At 32.1% G+C, this 13336-nt stretch overlaps 1 protein-coding gene across 1 annotated transcript in view; it reads left to right on the top strand.

The window, feature by feature from the left end:
- Neurl4 (neuralized E3 ubiquitin protein ligase 4) overlaps positions 1 to 13068 on the top strand; it is a 47725-nt gene extending 34657 nt beyond the window's left edge. Inside the window, exons 28-32 of the mRNA XM_088236588.1 lie at positions 195 to 1218; positions 6953 to 7130; positions 9424 to 9501; positions 10157 to 10250; positions 12917 to 13068. Of these exons, the coding sequence (XP_088092714.1) occupies positions 195 to 1218; positions 6953 to 7130; positions 9424 to 9501; positions 10157 to 10250; positions 12917 to 12937 (1395 nt within the window). The 3' untranslated portion in view covers positions 12938 to 13068. The remainder of the gene's footprint in view (positions 1 to 194; positions 1219 to 6952; positions 7131 to 9423; positions 9502 to 10156; positions 10251 to 12916) is intronic.
- Positions 13069 to 13336: the final 268 nt, after the last annotated feature.

Here is a 13336-nt window from a genome sequence, read left to right on the forward strand (position 1 = left end):
CAAGTTATATGCCGTGTAAATGCCTAGACTTCCATATTTCCTTCTTTAAAATATTCTGTATCTCTGTTGTAAATTGTTAAAATGATTTAATTTAATTTACTTAATTACTGAACGCCAAATTTATTTGTAACAATATATTCTCCATATCAGTTTATTATAACAAATACCTATTTATGGTTTAAAATTTTCTACAGGTTACTTTTATGAACTCAATAGAGGAAGCTGACACTGTCGAAGTGTCCATGATAGATGATTTATCCAATCCAGTCACGGTAACAGTGAAAGGAAATCAAATCGATGATACGAGTAACGACAATATTCCTGTGGGATATGACGCTACTCTTCTTCAGTGTGAGAAGGCAGATTTGGAATATCATGAAAAAGAAACATTCCACGGGTATGAAGATTTGGCTAAGGTGCCTGAAGGGTCGTCCATAAGTAAAAGCCTTTCTTATGATGATAGTTTGGATATTTTGCTACAAAACCCTTGTGTTGCCAATGAGCTTAAGAACATTGAGATAAAAAACAAATCCGTTCTTTCCATTCAGCGCAAGGAATGCAGTAATGTGTGGACCAAATGCTTTGACAATATTGAATTTTCGATGTCAGATTTATTGACAGATCCTCGTTCGTCTTTTCAACACTCATTTCCATTCATATCTGAAGATGATAAAGCTGGACACAGCTCTCTCTCCAAAAGCCTTTCATCTCAACAATTATCGTTGGCTACTGCCTCAGCTATAGCCCCTCCTGAAGCCTTTGCTTGCATCAGCAAATGCGATCTACCAGACGAGCATGTTCCAGTATTTCTCGCTACTCCGGTTGTCGAGGATCTTGGAAAATTTTCAAAAATCATGCATGCTATGTCAGAGTTCATTGAAACTGACAGCGCTCTCTCCCCCGAAGAAATGAGTATTATGCGCTCGAAACAGGAGAAAGAAATGAAGGCAGCATTAAGAGACCTTAACAAGTTCAAAAACCCAGAAGATGATGAAAACTGTGGATTTACTGCCGATGGAGCAGAAGTCGGAACCTGCGTAGTGGATGGAGATCCTTTGACTGAAGGATTTCACGTGAACAATATGAACTGCACGTATTTGCGACAGATGATTCTGTATAAACATAAAATGCTTCTTCCTGATGTGTTTTCAAACATATATCCGAGGTGCTATTGTACCACATGCTTTAACCCATTGCCAAGCAGTCTTATGCCGTGTGGTACGTATTTCACTCAATTGTTACCTGGTTTCTTTTTGCGATTTGTACATATTTATTTCAATTTTGTTTTTGTGCGTTTCTGTGAAAAAAGTATTAGTGATTTAATTTGTATTTAAATAATGATATTTATTAGCAATATGTTTTATAATATTTTTATGTATATTGTTTATGAAATTATGTAGCGTGAAAATTTTATGTATTACTTGCGCTTTATATATTTTTTAAAAATATTGTACTCAGAGAATGAAATTACTGCACTCGAGAAATATTTCTCAAACAGAGGATGTTTTCAAAGAAAATAATTTACCAGATACCCAAAAATGGAAATATTCCTTTTTGGAAAAAATACAATCTGATTATTTTAATTTTTTTTATTGGCAGGCATGTAAACATTTATACACAAGTATTAATTTAAATGTTTACATATTTACCTGCCTATAATTATTACCTCAATATTGTCTTGAAACATTATATATTTGGAAAATATATCATTAAGCATGTGTATCATACCTGTTGACAAATGAATAAAAGTCATAACGTAATTAGTCTTGTGGTAGTGTTGCGGACTCCGGACCAGATACCCAATGTTTTGTAATATATTCATATTATATTAATTGCTTAGGTACCTAGGAAATTTCTATTTTTACAACCTGGCCAATCCAAACGTGGCTTACTTTCTTTTGTGTAGGAATTTCAAAATGAATTTTTTTTTAAAGCCATATTTTTTTTATTTTCAAAATCAGTCATTTGTATTTTCATGAATTTAATGATAAGTTCAAAACTAACTTTTTTTTTAAAATGCGAGTTCTGTTGTGATACTAATGCGGTGCAGACAACACGCAACATCAATTATGTGTAGGGCCAAACACCGCAAGCGAACACATGGCATGTTTTAGGTTTGATTGCTTGCTTTTGTGAAATTTCAACCTCAACAATGAACTCCGCGGAAGTTCGTATAAATAAAGTCGGCAAAGTAAAGAAGCTTGGGATGCGGGTACCCTATAAGCTGAATGAACTCCAACGGTAAGCACGCATTGATGACTGCAATGTTTTGCTGGGCCGGCACAATAAGGATTGAATTCTGAGTTGGATCGTTACCTGCGATGAGAAATGGATCTTGCATGGCGACAATAAGCGTTCATTGCAGTGGTTGAAACGAAAGACCACCCAAAATAAGCTTATGGTTGTTCTGTGTTGACGTTATCAACTATAGCTTAGAGCTGGCAATGATGGACAAGCTTGCAGTAAAACTACTGAAGCTGGTCAATCGCTCATCCTCACTGTTGCTTCATGACAACGCCCGTCAGTCTCTAAGCTGCAAGAGCTGAAATCAACTTGCCGGACTTAGCTCCAATTGATTACCATTTTTTTGGAAATTTTGATATTTTTTGCAAGAGAAAATAAACTTCAAAGTGTCGGTGAAATATGCCTTCGCATCATTTGTCAACTCCTGCCCAACGGACTTTTACAGCAAAAGCATCAATCAACCACAATTAAAATGGAAAAACTGAATGGATAATATGGGACAATATTATATTCATTCAGTATATAATTTTCATACAAAAAGTTGAATTTTTCTATACAAAACGGAAATTTCATAGATAAGCACTTAATATATTATAAATATTGAATTTGTTCTTTATAAATCTTTGGTGCTACACAATATAATACCATACAAAAAATGTGCGTAATCAAGGCACAACAAAATATAAATACCTGTTTGCATAGTTATACTTTCGTATATCCATAATATTTTTTTAACATTAAGCCTTCGATATTGAAATGACAAGGTTTATATATAATATATGTATAGGTAAGTGTGTATATATATTAATTGTGACAATACAGGTGTATCACCCTTTTACATAGCGTCCTTTGTGTTAAGTTTTAATTATTTTTAAAATACTTAAAATGTCAAATAATAATTCATCATGGTGCATAAATTTAGGAAATGTTCCATAACTTTTAATATGAAAATACCGGATAAACTTTCTCTGAATTTGCTCTATTTGATTAATATATTTCTTGTGATAGGGGTTTTAAATTCTACTAGCTTATTCAAGTTTCGAGTGCACTAATCCACTTAACATACTTGTCATCGCTTAAGTATTCTCAAATTATTTGCATGTTCAAATCACAAATAATTCCTAGTAGTCTATGGCATGTTGGAAGTAACTGATTTATGTGTTCTACAAAAGCCAATTTTACTCCAAACACAATTCCCATATCTTAACACACCGTAACTCTTTTAAGGGCTTCACCATTCATGTAATAATCAAAGATTATAGTCACAATTTTTAGTATTTAACCCTAATTTATTTTCTTTACCAAGTATGATGGTACTTTTGAGGTTTACATGCTTCGTAAATATTGACAGCTAAGTGTAGGGATCAAATACCATACTTCATTGTTGTAGTCACCACAAAAGTGACGTACCATCGAAGTTATTACTTTACTGTCAAGTGACTATATTGACATTATATTGAATATTATATTGTGTGTCTATCATGAAATATTCACAATACGATTACAGGTAGTCGTTGACTTACGACCACAGTCAGTTACGATAAACGAATTCTATGGTTAATTATTTTTTTAGATTGTCTTTGTTTTCTTTGTTCTTGTTATAATCGCTTGAAGGAAACAAAAACGTTTTCTTTAAATTGAAAAAAGAACTCCTTTGAACAGACAGAAACGAGCCTAATGCCGCAAGACTGTTTTTTTTGCCAGTCGTGAGTTTCCTATAGTTTATATAACAATAAAACACATTTTGATAGCTCATAATATTTCATTATCTTAGGAGAAAATGAGGGGGTTAAAAGCAAAATCGCCACTGTCCATGATCACTATTTTTGGGAAGACCCGGCAAAACCAGTAGCAAAAAGACTATTTATTTTTAAACAAATAAGTCTTTTCACTACCCGTTATACCATGCGCAAGTTGCGCATTGAACTTATTTAAAATTGTTCTTTCGCTACTGGTTTCGTCTTTCCAACAACAGTGATCATGGACAGTGGCAGTTTTGCTTTTAACCCCCTCAAATATGTTATTAATCTCAAAAATCGAAAAAATGGAATGAGCCATTTTTCCCGTGTACCCTTCACTTTTGCATTACCACGTTGAGAAATTGTCATTTTCATTTCTGTATACAGCTTGAAAAATGCTCGTATCACTATCGTCACACTTAGCACAGACGTCCAGCTGAGCGCGGATTTCGGTTGTAAAGTCAAAGAGTCGTAAGTCAACGACTACCTGTAATTTAATTTAATCCCACCCCCGCATTTATCTTTTGTCGACCTTATGTTAAGCGCTAATTTAAATTAGTAACTTATTGTTATTGAATGTTATTTATTTAGACATAACATTTATATAACACATTAACTATTATAAATATCATCACTATTAATGTATTACCGTTACTATCTTTGTTATCCTATAACTTTTCTTTTTTTTGTCCTACCTTGCATTTATGTATTCTTGTTCAATAACCAATTAAAATAAATAAATAAAGTTCTTTTAAAATACAATAAACGAGTGGGCTAAAAGCAAAAACAGGGCTGTTCATGGCTATCGAATATCTATTACAAAAACAAAACTAAAAGTTTTTAATTACACCTTTTAAGCTTAGCGGGCAGTATTGTAATCTATCAAAAGTGCCATCATATGTTGCCGCTGGTATAGCGACCAGTATATGAACCTGTCTAAGCCTGCTGGTAAATTTAAATAGTCCTAATTTTAATAAATTCTAGTGTGTAATTTTAAAAGACATTAATTAGTCTGTCTGTATATATGTATGTAATACTTTTATTTGAAGATTTTAATTTAGACAAACCTATGTTTCAACAATCTAGGCATGACGCGTATTATTTTAACGCATAAAAGGTAGGTTCCTACTAAAATCTTTTCTTTTATCTTCCTATTATTAATCTTAAGTAAATGAAACAATATTTTCAGTTTGTCCAAATGTTTGCAGTCAAAGACTGGATTTCACCTCCTAGGGAATTATTAACAGAGCAAGAAGTATAAAATTTCGAATTATTTTTAGGCATTGCCTCGTATGTAGGTGAAATAATTCAGTCAGATGAATCTCACCCGCATCAATAAAAGGTTTCAGCTCTTTAACTTAAAAAAAAAAAAACATTGAATGCATCTACCACATACCCGAATCCGTTTTAAAGACTAAACATCTTTCTTCGGATTCACTCATACAAGCAAGCATTTTTTTTTTCATTATGAATTGATTATATTTCTTCCTCTACTAACCAAATTCAGTAAGGAAAAGCGCGAACAAATATTTACATTTACAACTTTCAATGTCCCTTACACTGTCGCTCTAAACCCCCTCCCCCTCCTCATCGTCTTCAAGGTAAATGTATAAAGTATAATAAATTAATAAATCTATTACCTAATGAAATCAACAGATGGATGAGTTAAAGGAATATGAATGTTCAAACAGAGGCAGAATGGTGAATGTTACACAGTGTGTAAAGTGGCCACTTAAACTAGCCCATGACCGGTCGTGAGCCCTGTGAATGCCTAGACTTCTATATTCCCTTCCCTAAAATGTTCTTCATCGCTGTTGTAATATATTAAACCCTGTATTGATAGTGAAAAAAAAACATTCAATAAGCTTTATCATGCATGGAAAATTGTCAATTTTCATTCAAAATTATTGCATGAAGAAGTACACAGATGAAAGAAATCACGATCTACATAAATACGCTTACACAATCAAAACAGATCACATACTAATGGACAATTTTGCTGGACAAATGATGATTTGCGGAATACAAATACCTATTTTTATTTTACAAATGAAATTGATCAAGTACTTTTTTACACTGGCATTTGCGCGGTATAAATATTTCTCTTGTAAGCAAAATTGATCATGTGCGCGTTTTGCGTAATTCGCCATTGCCCATTTCGTCGGTTTACTGATAAAACTCTAAATGACCCTCAGAATTTTAGAAAGCAAATTAAAAATGCAGTTGTTCCTATGTATTTTTCCAGCTTTTAAGTAGGTATCATGTCCAAAATATGAATCAGGAAGACCGGAAAAGAGTTTTGTTGAGTCAAACATTTAAATAGATTTTTCTCAGTATAGGCAATAGTGCATTTAGAGGACTTTATCAGTACACCAACGATTTGCACGAGCTATATAATATATGTATTTGCAAATATCATTTGCTTTTGATATACTTTTCAAGGTTGTTATTTCACAATTTTAATATTTAAATTATAAAGAGGAAAATTTATTCTTATTACAATATTCTTATCATCTTCAAATGTAGACAAATGAATACTGAAGAAAATCCTCTAAAATTGACATTTATTTCATAAGAGATGGAAAACTTCTTTGTGAAGAGAATATGGAGATCTAGACATAAACAGGGCTTATGGCTTTGTCATTAGAAAATCAGCAGATGGATAAGATGTTTGGAAACAGTCAGAATGGTGATCACTTAAACAGACCATAAATCCTGTACATGCCTAGACTTTCATATTTCCCAATAATTCCTTAAATTTTTCTTATAGAAGTTCTCAATCTCTGTTAAAATATCATTGAAATAATTTCATTGTTGACTCGAATATTGAATTATTAAAGAAAAATATATCACAAAAACTGCTCAACTGTAAAATGAGTTTTATTCTGATGGTCACTTGTACACGTATAATGATAATTTATTATTATGTATGTATGTCCATTTCATAAATAATTCTGTACCATGTTTAGGTTGGGTTCGCTTTCCGATTCGTGGGTTCGAGTCAGTAGATCAAAATTGGGACCGTGGATTTTGGCATATTCCACCCTGGGAAGTAGGCCCAGCGCTGATCACTATGGAGTCTGAGTCACTATTCCGACTGGAGAAAGTTCTTCGCCCTATTCGTGGAAATAAAGACAGCAAGCAAAAGTTTGTTTCATTATTTGATAATTCAAATGTATATAGATTTATTAACTTTGTCAAGTCCGTATCCATGTGGAAAGTAAATAGTGCGCAGGTCTGCGTGTGAAAAAAAACCAATAACCAATATCGTAGATGTTATCAACTCATCCACGATACTGTTTCTATTTCTGGACTGGCACTTGAAATGTGGGACTGATTATATTATCTATAGTCAGGTTTATTACACACAAGTCTGTATCAAAAAAGACAAATTTACATTATAATATTAGATCATTGTCTTGTTTGGAATACAACTTTCTTTGTCAACGCATATATATAAATAAATTACATGTATTTAATTCTAGCTAAATTCTTGGAACTTAGCAAAGTTATTCAACTAGCTATACTTTTGCTAGAATTATGAATATTTATTTAGTTTATTGTACGATGAAAGATCAGTTTTGTTCTTTTTGTCAGCATTTTATCGAAGATTTTAAACAAAGTTTCCTATCATAATTTAGTTTCTATTACAATAATATTATATTATCAACAATCTAAATTTTTATCATATTTGACAGAGACCCTGTTGTAACAATAAATGGTGACACATATTCAAAAGGTCCCTTTTTTCTATGTTTTTGCTTTCTTTTACTTGCGCTACGGTTTACTTACTGCTTCAAGATTTGACGCTAATAAGATTGAGGATAATAATATAAAACTACAAATTCGAAAAGTTCAAAAGTTACAAGGTGATTTTAGATCGAGATGTCTTGACCTTTTTTTACTGATTTATCATTTTCTTCTGTGTATGCTATTTTAGAGTTTTAGAATAGCATGGTTAAATAATGTTTCTTTGTTTTGACTTTAAGTTTTTTTTCTAAAAATCTTTTATAATAGTGTTTGTTTTTGCAATGTTTTTGCAATTTTGTATTGTAGCAAAATAAAGAATGTACATTTTTTTTAATATTTCGACTTTATACTGATTATATTGAATAAATGAACATATATCAGAGTAGAAATGTGGACAACTAATCAAATATATCTTTTAAATTATTAGGTGTACAACTTTGCTTCCGCCGTTTTTCTGCAAATGGCTTTAGCGGCAAGTAGTGGTCGAAATAAATAGATCCACGTCATGCAATCAATTTGAGCATCTGTCAACATAACCTTATAGAAATATTAGTCGATTTGTGTCTGCATCATAAAGTTATTTTTGATTGAAAATGAAAATGACAGTATACGAGCCAAATTGTCATCATTTTTAGGAAGTTTTAATTTTATTCTTCAATATGAAGAAATCTGCTGCTGAGGTTCATTGAATGCTCTCAAATACTTATGGTGAGGCCGCTATTAGTGAAAGAATGTGTCGTCGTTCAAGATTTTCTACGGTGATTTTCACGTCGAAGACTGCTATAACGGTGGAATAGAGAAGATTTTCAAAGATGCAGAATTGGAGGCATTACTTTATGAAGACTCATGTCAAAGTTAATAAGAATTGGTTTGATCATTGGGAGTGACTCAGCAAGCAATTTCAAAACGTCTCAAAACCATGGAAATGATTCAAAGCAAGGAAATTGCGTACCGTACAAGTTGAAACCGAGAGATGTTGAACTGTGTTTGTTTGATTGTGAACATTTGCTTGAAAGGCAAAGATAGAATGGATTTCTGCATCGCATTGTGATTGGGATCGAAAAATGGGTCCATTACAATAACCCCAAGTGCAGAAAATCATAGGGATTTCCCACCCGTGCTTCCACTTTGACGGCCAAGCTGAATATTCACGGCTTTAAGGTCATGCTGTGTATTTGGTGGGACTAGCTCGGTGCAGTGCATTATGATCTTTTAAAACCGAGTTAAACAATCACAGGCGATTGTTATCGAACACAATTAATGCGTTTGAGCCGGGCATTGAAAGACTAGTGGCTGCAATACAACTAGAAACTCGATAAAGTGATTTTGCAGCATGACAAAGATCGACCCCATGTTGCGAAAGTGGTCAAAACATACTTGGAAACATTAAAATGGGAAGCACTTCCGGTCTTAGAGAACAAGCGAAAAATTGGATCAATTCATGGATCACTTCAACAGATGACCAGTTTTTTCAACGCAGGATTCGTACACTGCTCGAAAGATGGGAGAAAGTAGTGGCCAGCGATGGACAATACTTTGAATCATAAAGGTTTAATCAGTTTTTTACAATAACGCCTCAAATTTTAAAAGAAAGCGGCGGAAACAAAGTTGTTCATCTAATATTATAAATAAATAATAAAAATTAATGTAACAGGTTAAAATAATCAATTGCATTGATTAAAATTTCTAGATATAATGCAGAAAACGGGGATGTCTACTATGTTGGAGCAGCTCTAGAAATGGCTTTATGTATCGGCAGCAACAAAAAGTAATTATTATTATTATAATCATTTCATTTTCTTTGAAAGGATTCTGGTTTATTTCAATAGAACCAGAATCCTCTTCGATTCGATGACTTCTCTCAGTTTAAAATCCTGTAAGCGGAAAATTAAGTGGAGTTAAGTCCGCTTCATAGTGCAGAGGTTGGTACCACGCTTGAGGTCTCGGGTTCAACTCCTGGCAAAGTCGACATTAAATATTTGTTTTAACAGTGGTTTTTCACTTGGCAATATTTCATAGATACTGGACTAGTATTTTAAACATACGACTGATCACTTTATATTCCTGTAACAGATGATAGAGATGTGTTTATTTGGTCTAAGATAGGGTTATGATGACGATATATTAGTTTGTTTTCATCATTAATGTATGTTGTACTAATTGCATCATCGGTTCCCAAGGTTTGAAATCCGGATTTGAATTCCAACAGGGAAATAAATAATATTTAAAAAATTCTACTACTACCGTATCATTACTATCACCCCATTATCCCATAGGTAGTTGGTAGAGAGGATGGATCGTCACACATCTTGCAACGTGATCCTTGATTCTGCCTCTTTCACAAATCTTTTTTTTTTGCAGTTGTTGCTCTATCGACCCCACTGCCCAAATTTTAAATATAATTGTTTTTTAATCATTTATAGATGCGGTGGCTGTCAGTGTATGTATGGCTCTTGGGATAAAGTGAATTCTCACTGCTTTGTAGCTCTGCATCTTCACTTTGTGATTGTTAACGAGGTATGAATATTGTAAAACTTATTTTACATATAAAACGTCCTTGCTCTTATTTAATTTTTGTTAATTTTTTAACTGTGTATTTTGATATTTAAATTTTGTTTTATGGAGGAAGAAAATTGTATTAAGCTTGTTTTGTAATTTTTATATATTATAGTAAAAAATATATAAATATAATTATGAGACAAAAAGAAACAAAAAGGGTACGATACCAAAAATTATTTAATAAAGAATTGTTTTTACGACGCATTGTACATATAGATGTAAGAGCTAATATAGATTTAAAAGCTAATTTGTTTAAATTTTATTGTTACATCTATGTGGAATTTTTTGTAAATATGTAAACTTCTATTGTTCTTTCTAAAGTCTGTTCATTATTACAAGAATTCCCAAATAAACAAACCAGCCGCGTGATATCTGACGGAGAATAACCTATTTCACACATATCATCTTAATCTAAATAGCACTGTAAAATTATAGTGGATTGACATTTATTAGATTCTTTTGTACCTATTTAAAGTTGAAAATATTTATGTTTTTCGTTTCTTTTATAAAACTTCATAGTCAATGATTTTAATAAAAATATTGATAAAAACGCCTCGGCTAATATATTATTAAAAAAATATATATATGTATACATAATTATAAGCGTTCTTATAATTTACCCAAATATTTAAATTTTGGTGACCATTTTCAATGAGTTATAAATAACTCACTATTAGATAATGGAAATCAAGTTGGGGTAAAGCGAGGTTTGAACCTCGGACCTCGGATTCGTAAGTCCGCAACACTAGCGACGGGACCACAACCCGATTAAAATAATATATCAAAACTTAACAAAAGAGATTTGATTGATAATTTTATCAAAATCATTATTTAAATTTAGAGAGTACTCTCAGGTAAAAATCGTGCCAAAGGAAATCGACTGAAGATTAGTCGGCCTCATGGTGTACTGGTTATTTCGTTTGCCAGGAATTAAATAAATTAATTATTCTAAAACAATAAATGTCCATCCACCGTATTGTATTTTATCATGCCGTGTATATTTTTGCCGTGGTGTGAAATGGGCAAATCATTTGATATCACGCAGTGGGCTCGTGGCTCAGCAGTCCAGTCTCCGTGAATGTATGGTATTTACATGAATCATATTATGATATGTATATTAAATAGTATGCAAATATATATTAATAATTATTCAATTCATTTATTTAAAATAGCATATACATTACAAAATTAAATTCAAGAAATTGCTATAATAATTTATGTACTCTTCTGGGCGTTTATAAATAAATAAAGATTAATATAGGTTCATTCTGTTTTATCAACAAATAATTTGACCATACACCTGACTACCATTTTACACTTTTTTCACACAGTTTAAAAATAACATGATGCAAAAATTATTTATATTTTTCAAACATAAATTTAACAATGCCTAAAAGTTGTACTATGTATTTATTTTTGGATTTACATATACCCCTTGCATGTTCTTACCTACTATTCGGTGGGTGTATAGAGGTATACGGAAGACTCTAGACATCTGAATCTTAACTGATTTGAACAACGTTGTAACAAATGTGGGTAAACAGGTACCTCTTTTGTCTGACAGTGATAGTAAATACCTAATCTTTTTTAGCATTTTTAAAAAGGAATTGATGTACAGTTGAGTTTTTTGATATCCTGAATTTTTAAACTAGGAAACCTCTCCATCATCTACACCACTTTATTTTGGTGTACTTTTTTCAAATGGTATTGCATTGAGCATACAAAATCAAACTAATAATTTGGTGGGCGGACTTTTTGCTATATGGGGTTCTGCTGATAGGATCATGTAGAGCTAGTGGCTGGTGTGAATTTTTTTGTGACAGTTGTTTTGTGTGCTCGTCATTTTTACCACAGATGATTGAGACTGGCACAAAACCTCTTGAAATGTTAACAATGGTCTAACGAACACGATGCTATGAGAAAAACCCAAGTATTTGAGTAGTTGTCTCTAGTCAATTGATGACCAACTCCGCTCTGGACGTCCTTCGACAAATCATCCTGGTAAACCGACGACAGACCACCAAAGAAGTTGTGAAGCTATCTGGAGTGACTTGGAGTTCAGTGAAGTGAATTTTTAGTAAAGATTTGAGCATGACAAGGATGACTACCAAATTTGCTCTCATATTGCTCTCTTTGCGTGCCAATTTTTGTCCAAAAAGAATATGATCGCTGTGCCTCACGCCTCCTATTCACCAGATCTAGCTCCCTACGACTTATTTTTATTCCTTTGAATTTTACCGACGTTGCTGAGGTTAAAAAAAACAACGGAGGCGCTCTCAAGCATCATGAAAAACTAATTTTAAAAATGTTTTTAACAATGGAATATAATATTGGACAACAGCATTAGCTCCAATGGAGAGTACTTTAGAGTAGTTTTATTGAAAAGTAATTCATTAAATATTTTTTTAAAAAACTACTTTGATTTCTTTTGGGTATAACGAAATTATATATATAATATATATCCAATGTATCCTCCCAGTTCGGAAGTCAATTTTCCAATAATTTTGACATTATGTTTGTTTATAGATCAATGATATATTGTTGCTAGAAAATATTTTACTTCTTCTCCGTGATGTATTATAATAGCAAATTTAAATATTATGAAATACATATGTTTATTTTAGGTGGATTCGGATGAGGACTAAATTTGAAGAGAACTCAAGACAAGATAATTTAACATAGTGCATTCTGTATCACAATTGTATAAAAACATAAAATGGAAATGAAGTGATTGAAAGAATTCGTTATCGAATCTTATCGAAGGTTACAGTGTAAATTAATATTGCCAATTAGCCTTAACGGCGTTTGGCTATATTAATTGTTTAAAGTCTGAGGTTGATGCGGATCAAGGATACCAGTTTACTAAGATTGATTGAGGTGGTAGGTTTAATTTTTTTAAGTCCCATAAATATATACCTACATATATTTATTATTAAAAATATTAAATTTAAATTAAATTGGGAAATCGATTTAATTCTGAACTTTTTAATTTATGAAATGATAGTAAATATTTTATATTAAAGATCACACAAATTTGAAAAAAA

The sequence above is a fragment of the Micrasema longulum genome, unplaced genomic scaffold, assembly GCF_059751315.1.
Source record: "Micrasema longulum isolate JH-2025_06_02 unplaced genomic scaffold, ASM5975131v1 h1tg000097l, whole genome shotgun sequence".
NCBI lineage: Eukaryota > Metazoa > Arthropoda > Insecta > Trichoptera > Brachycentridae > Micrasema > Micrasema longulum.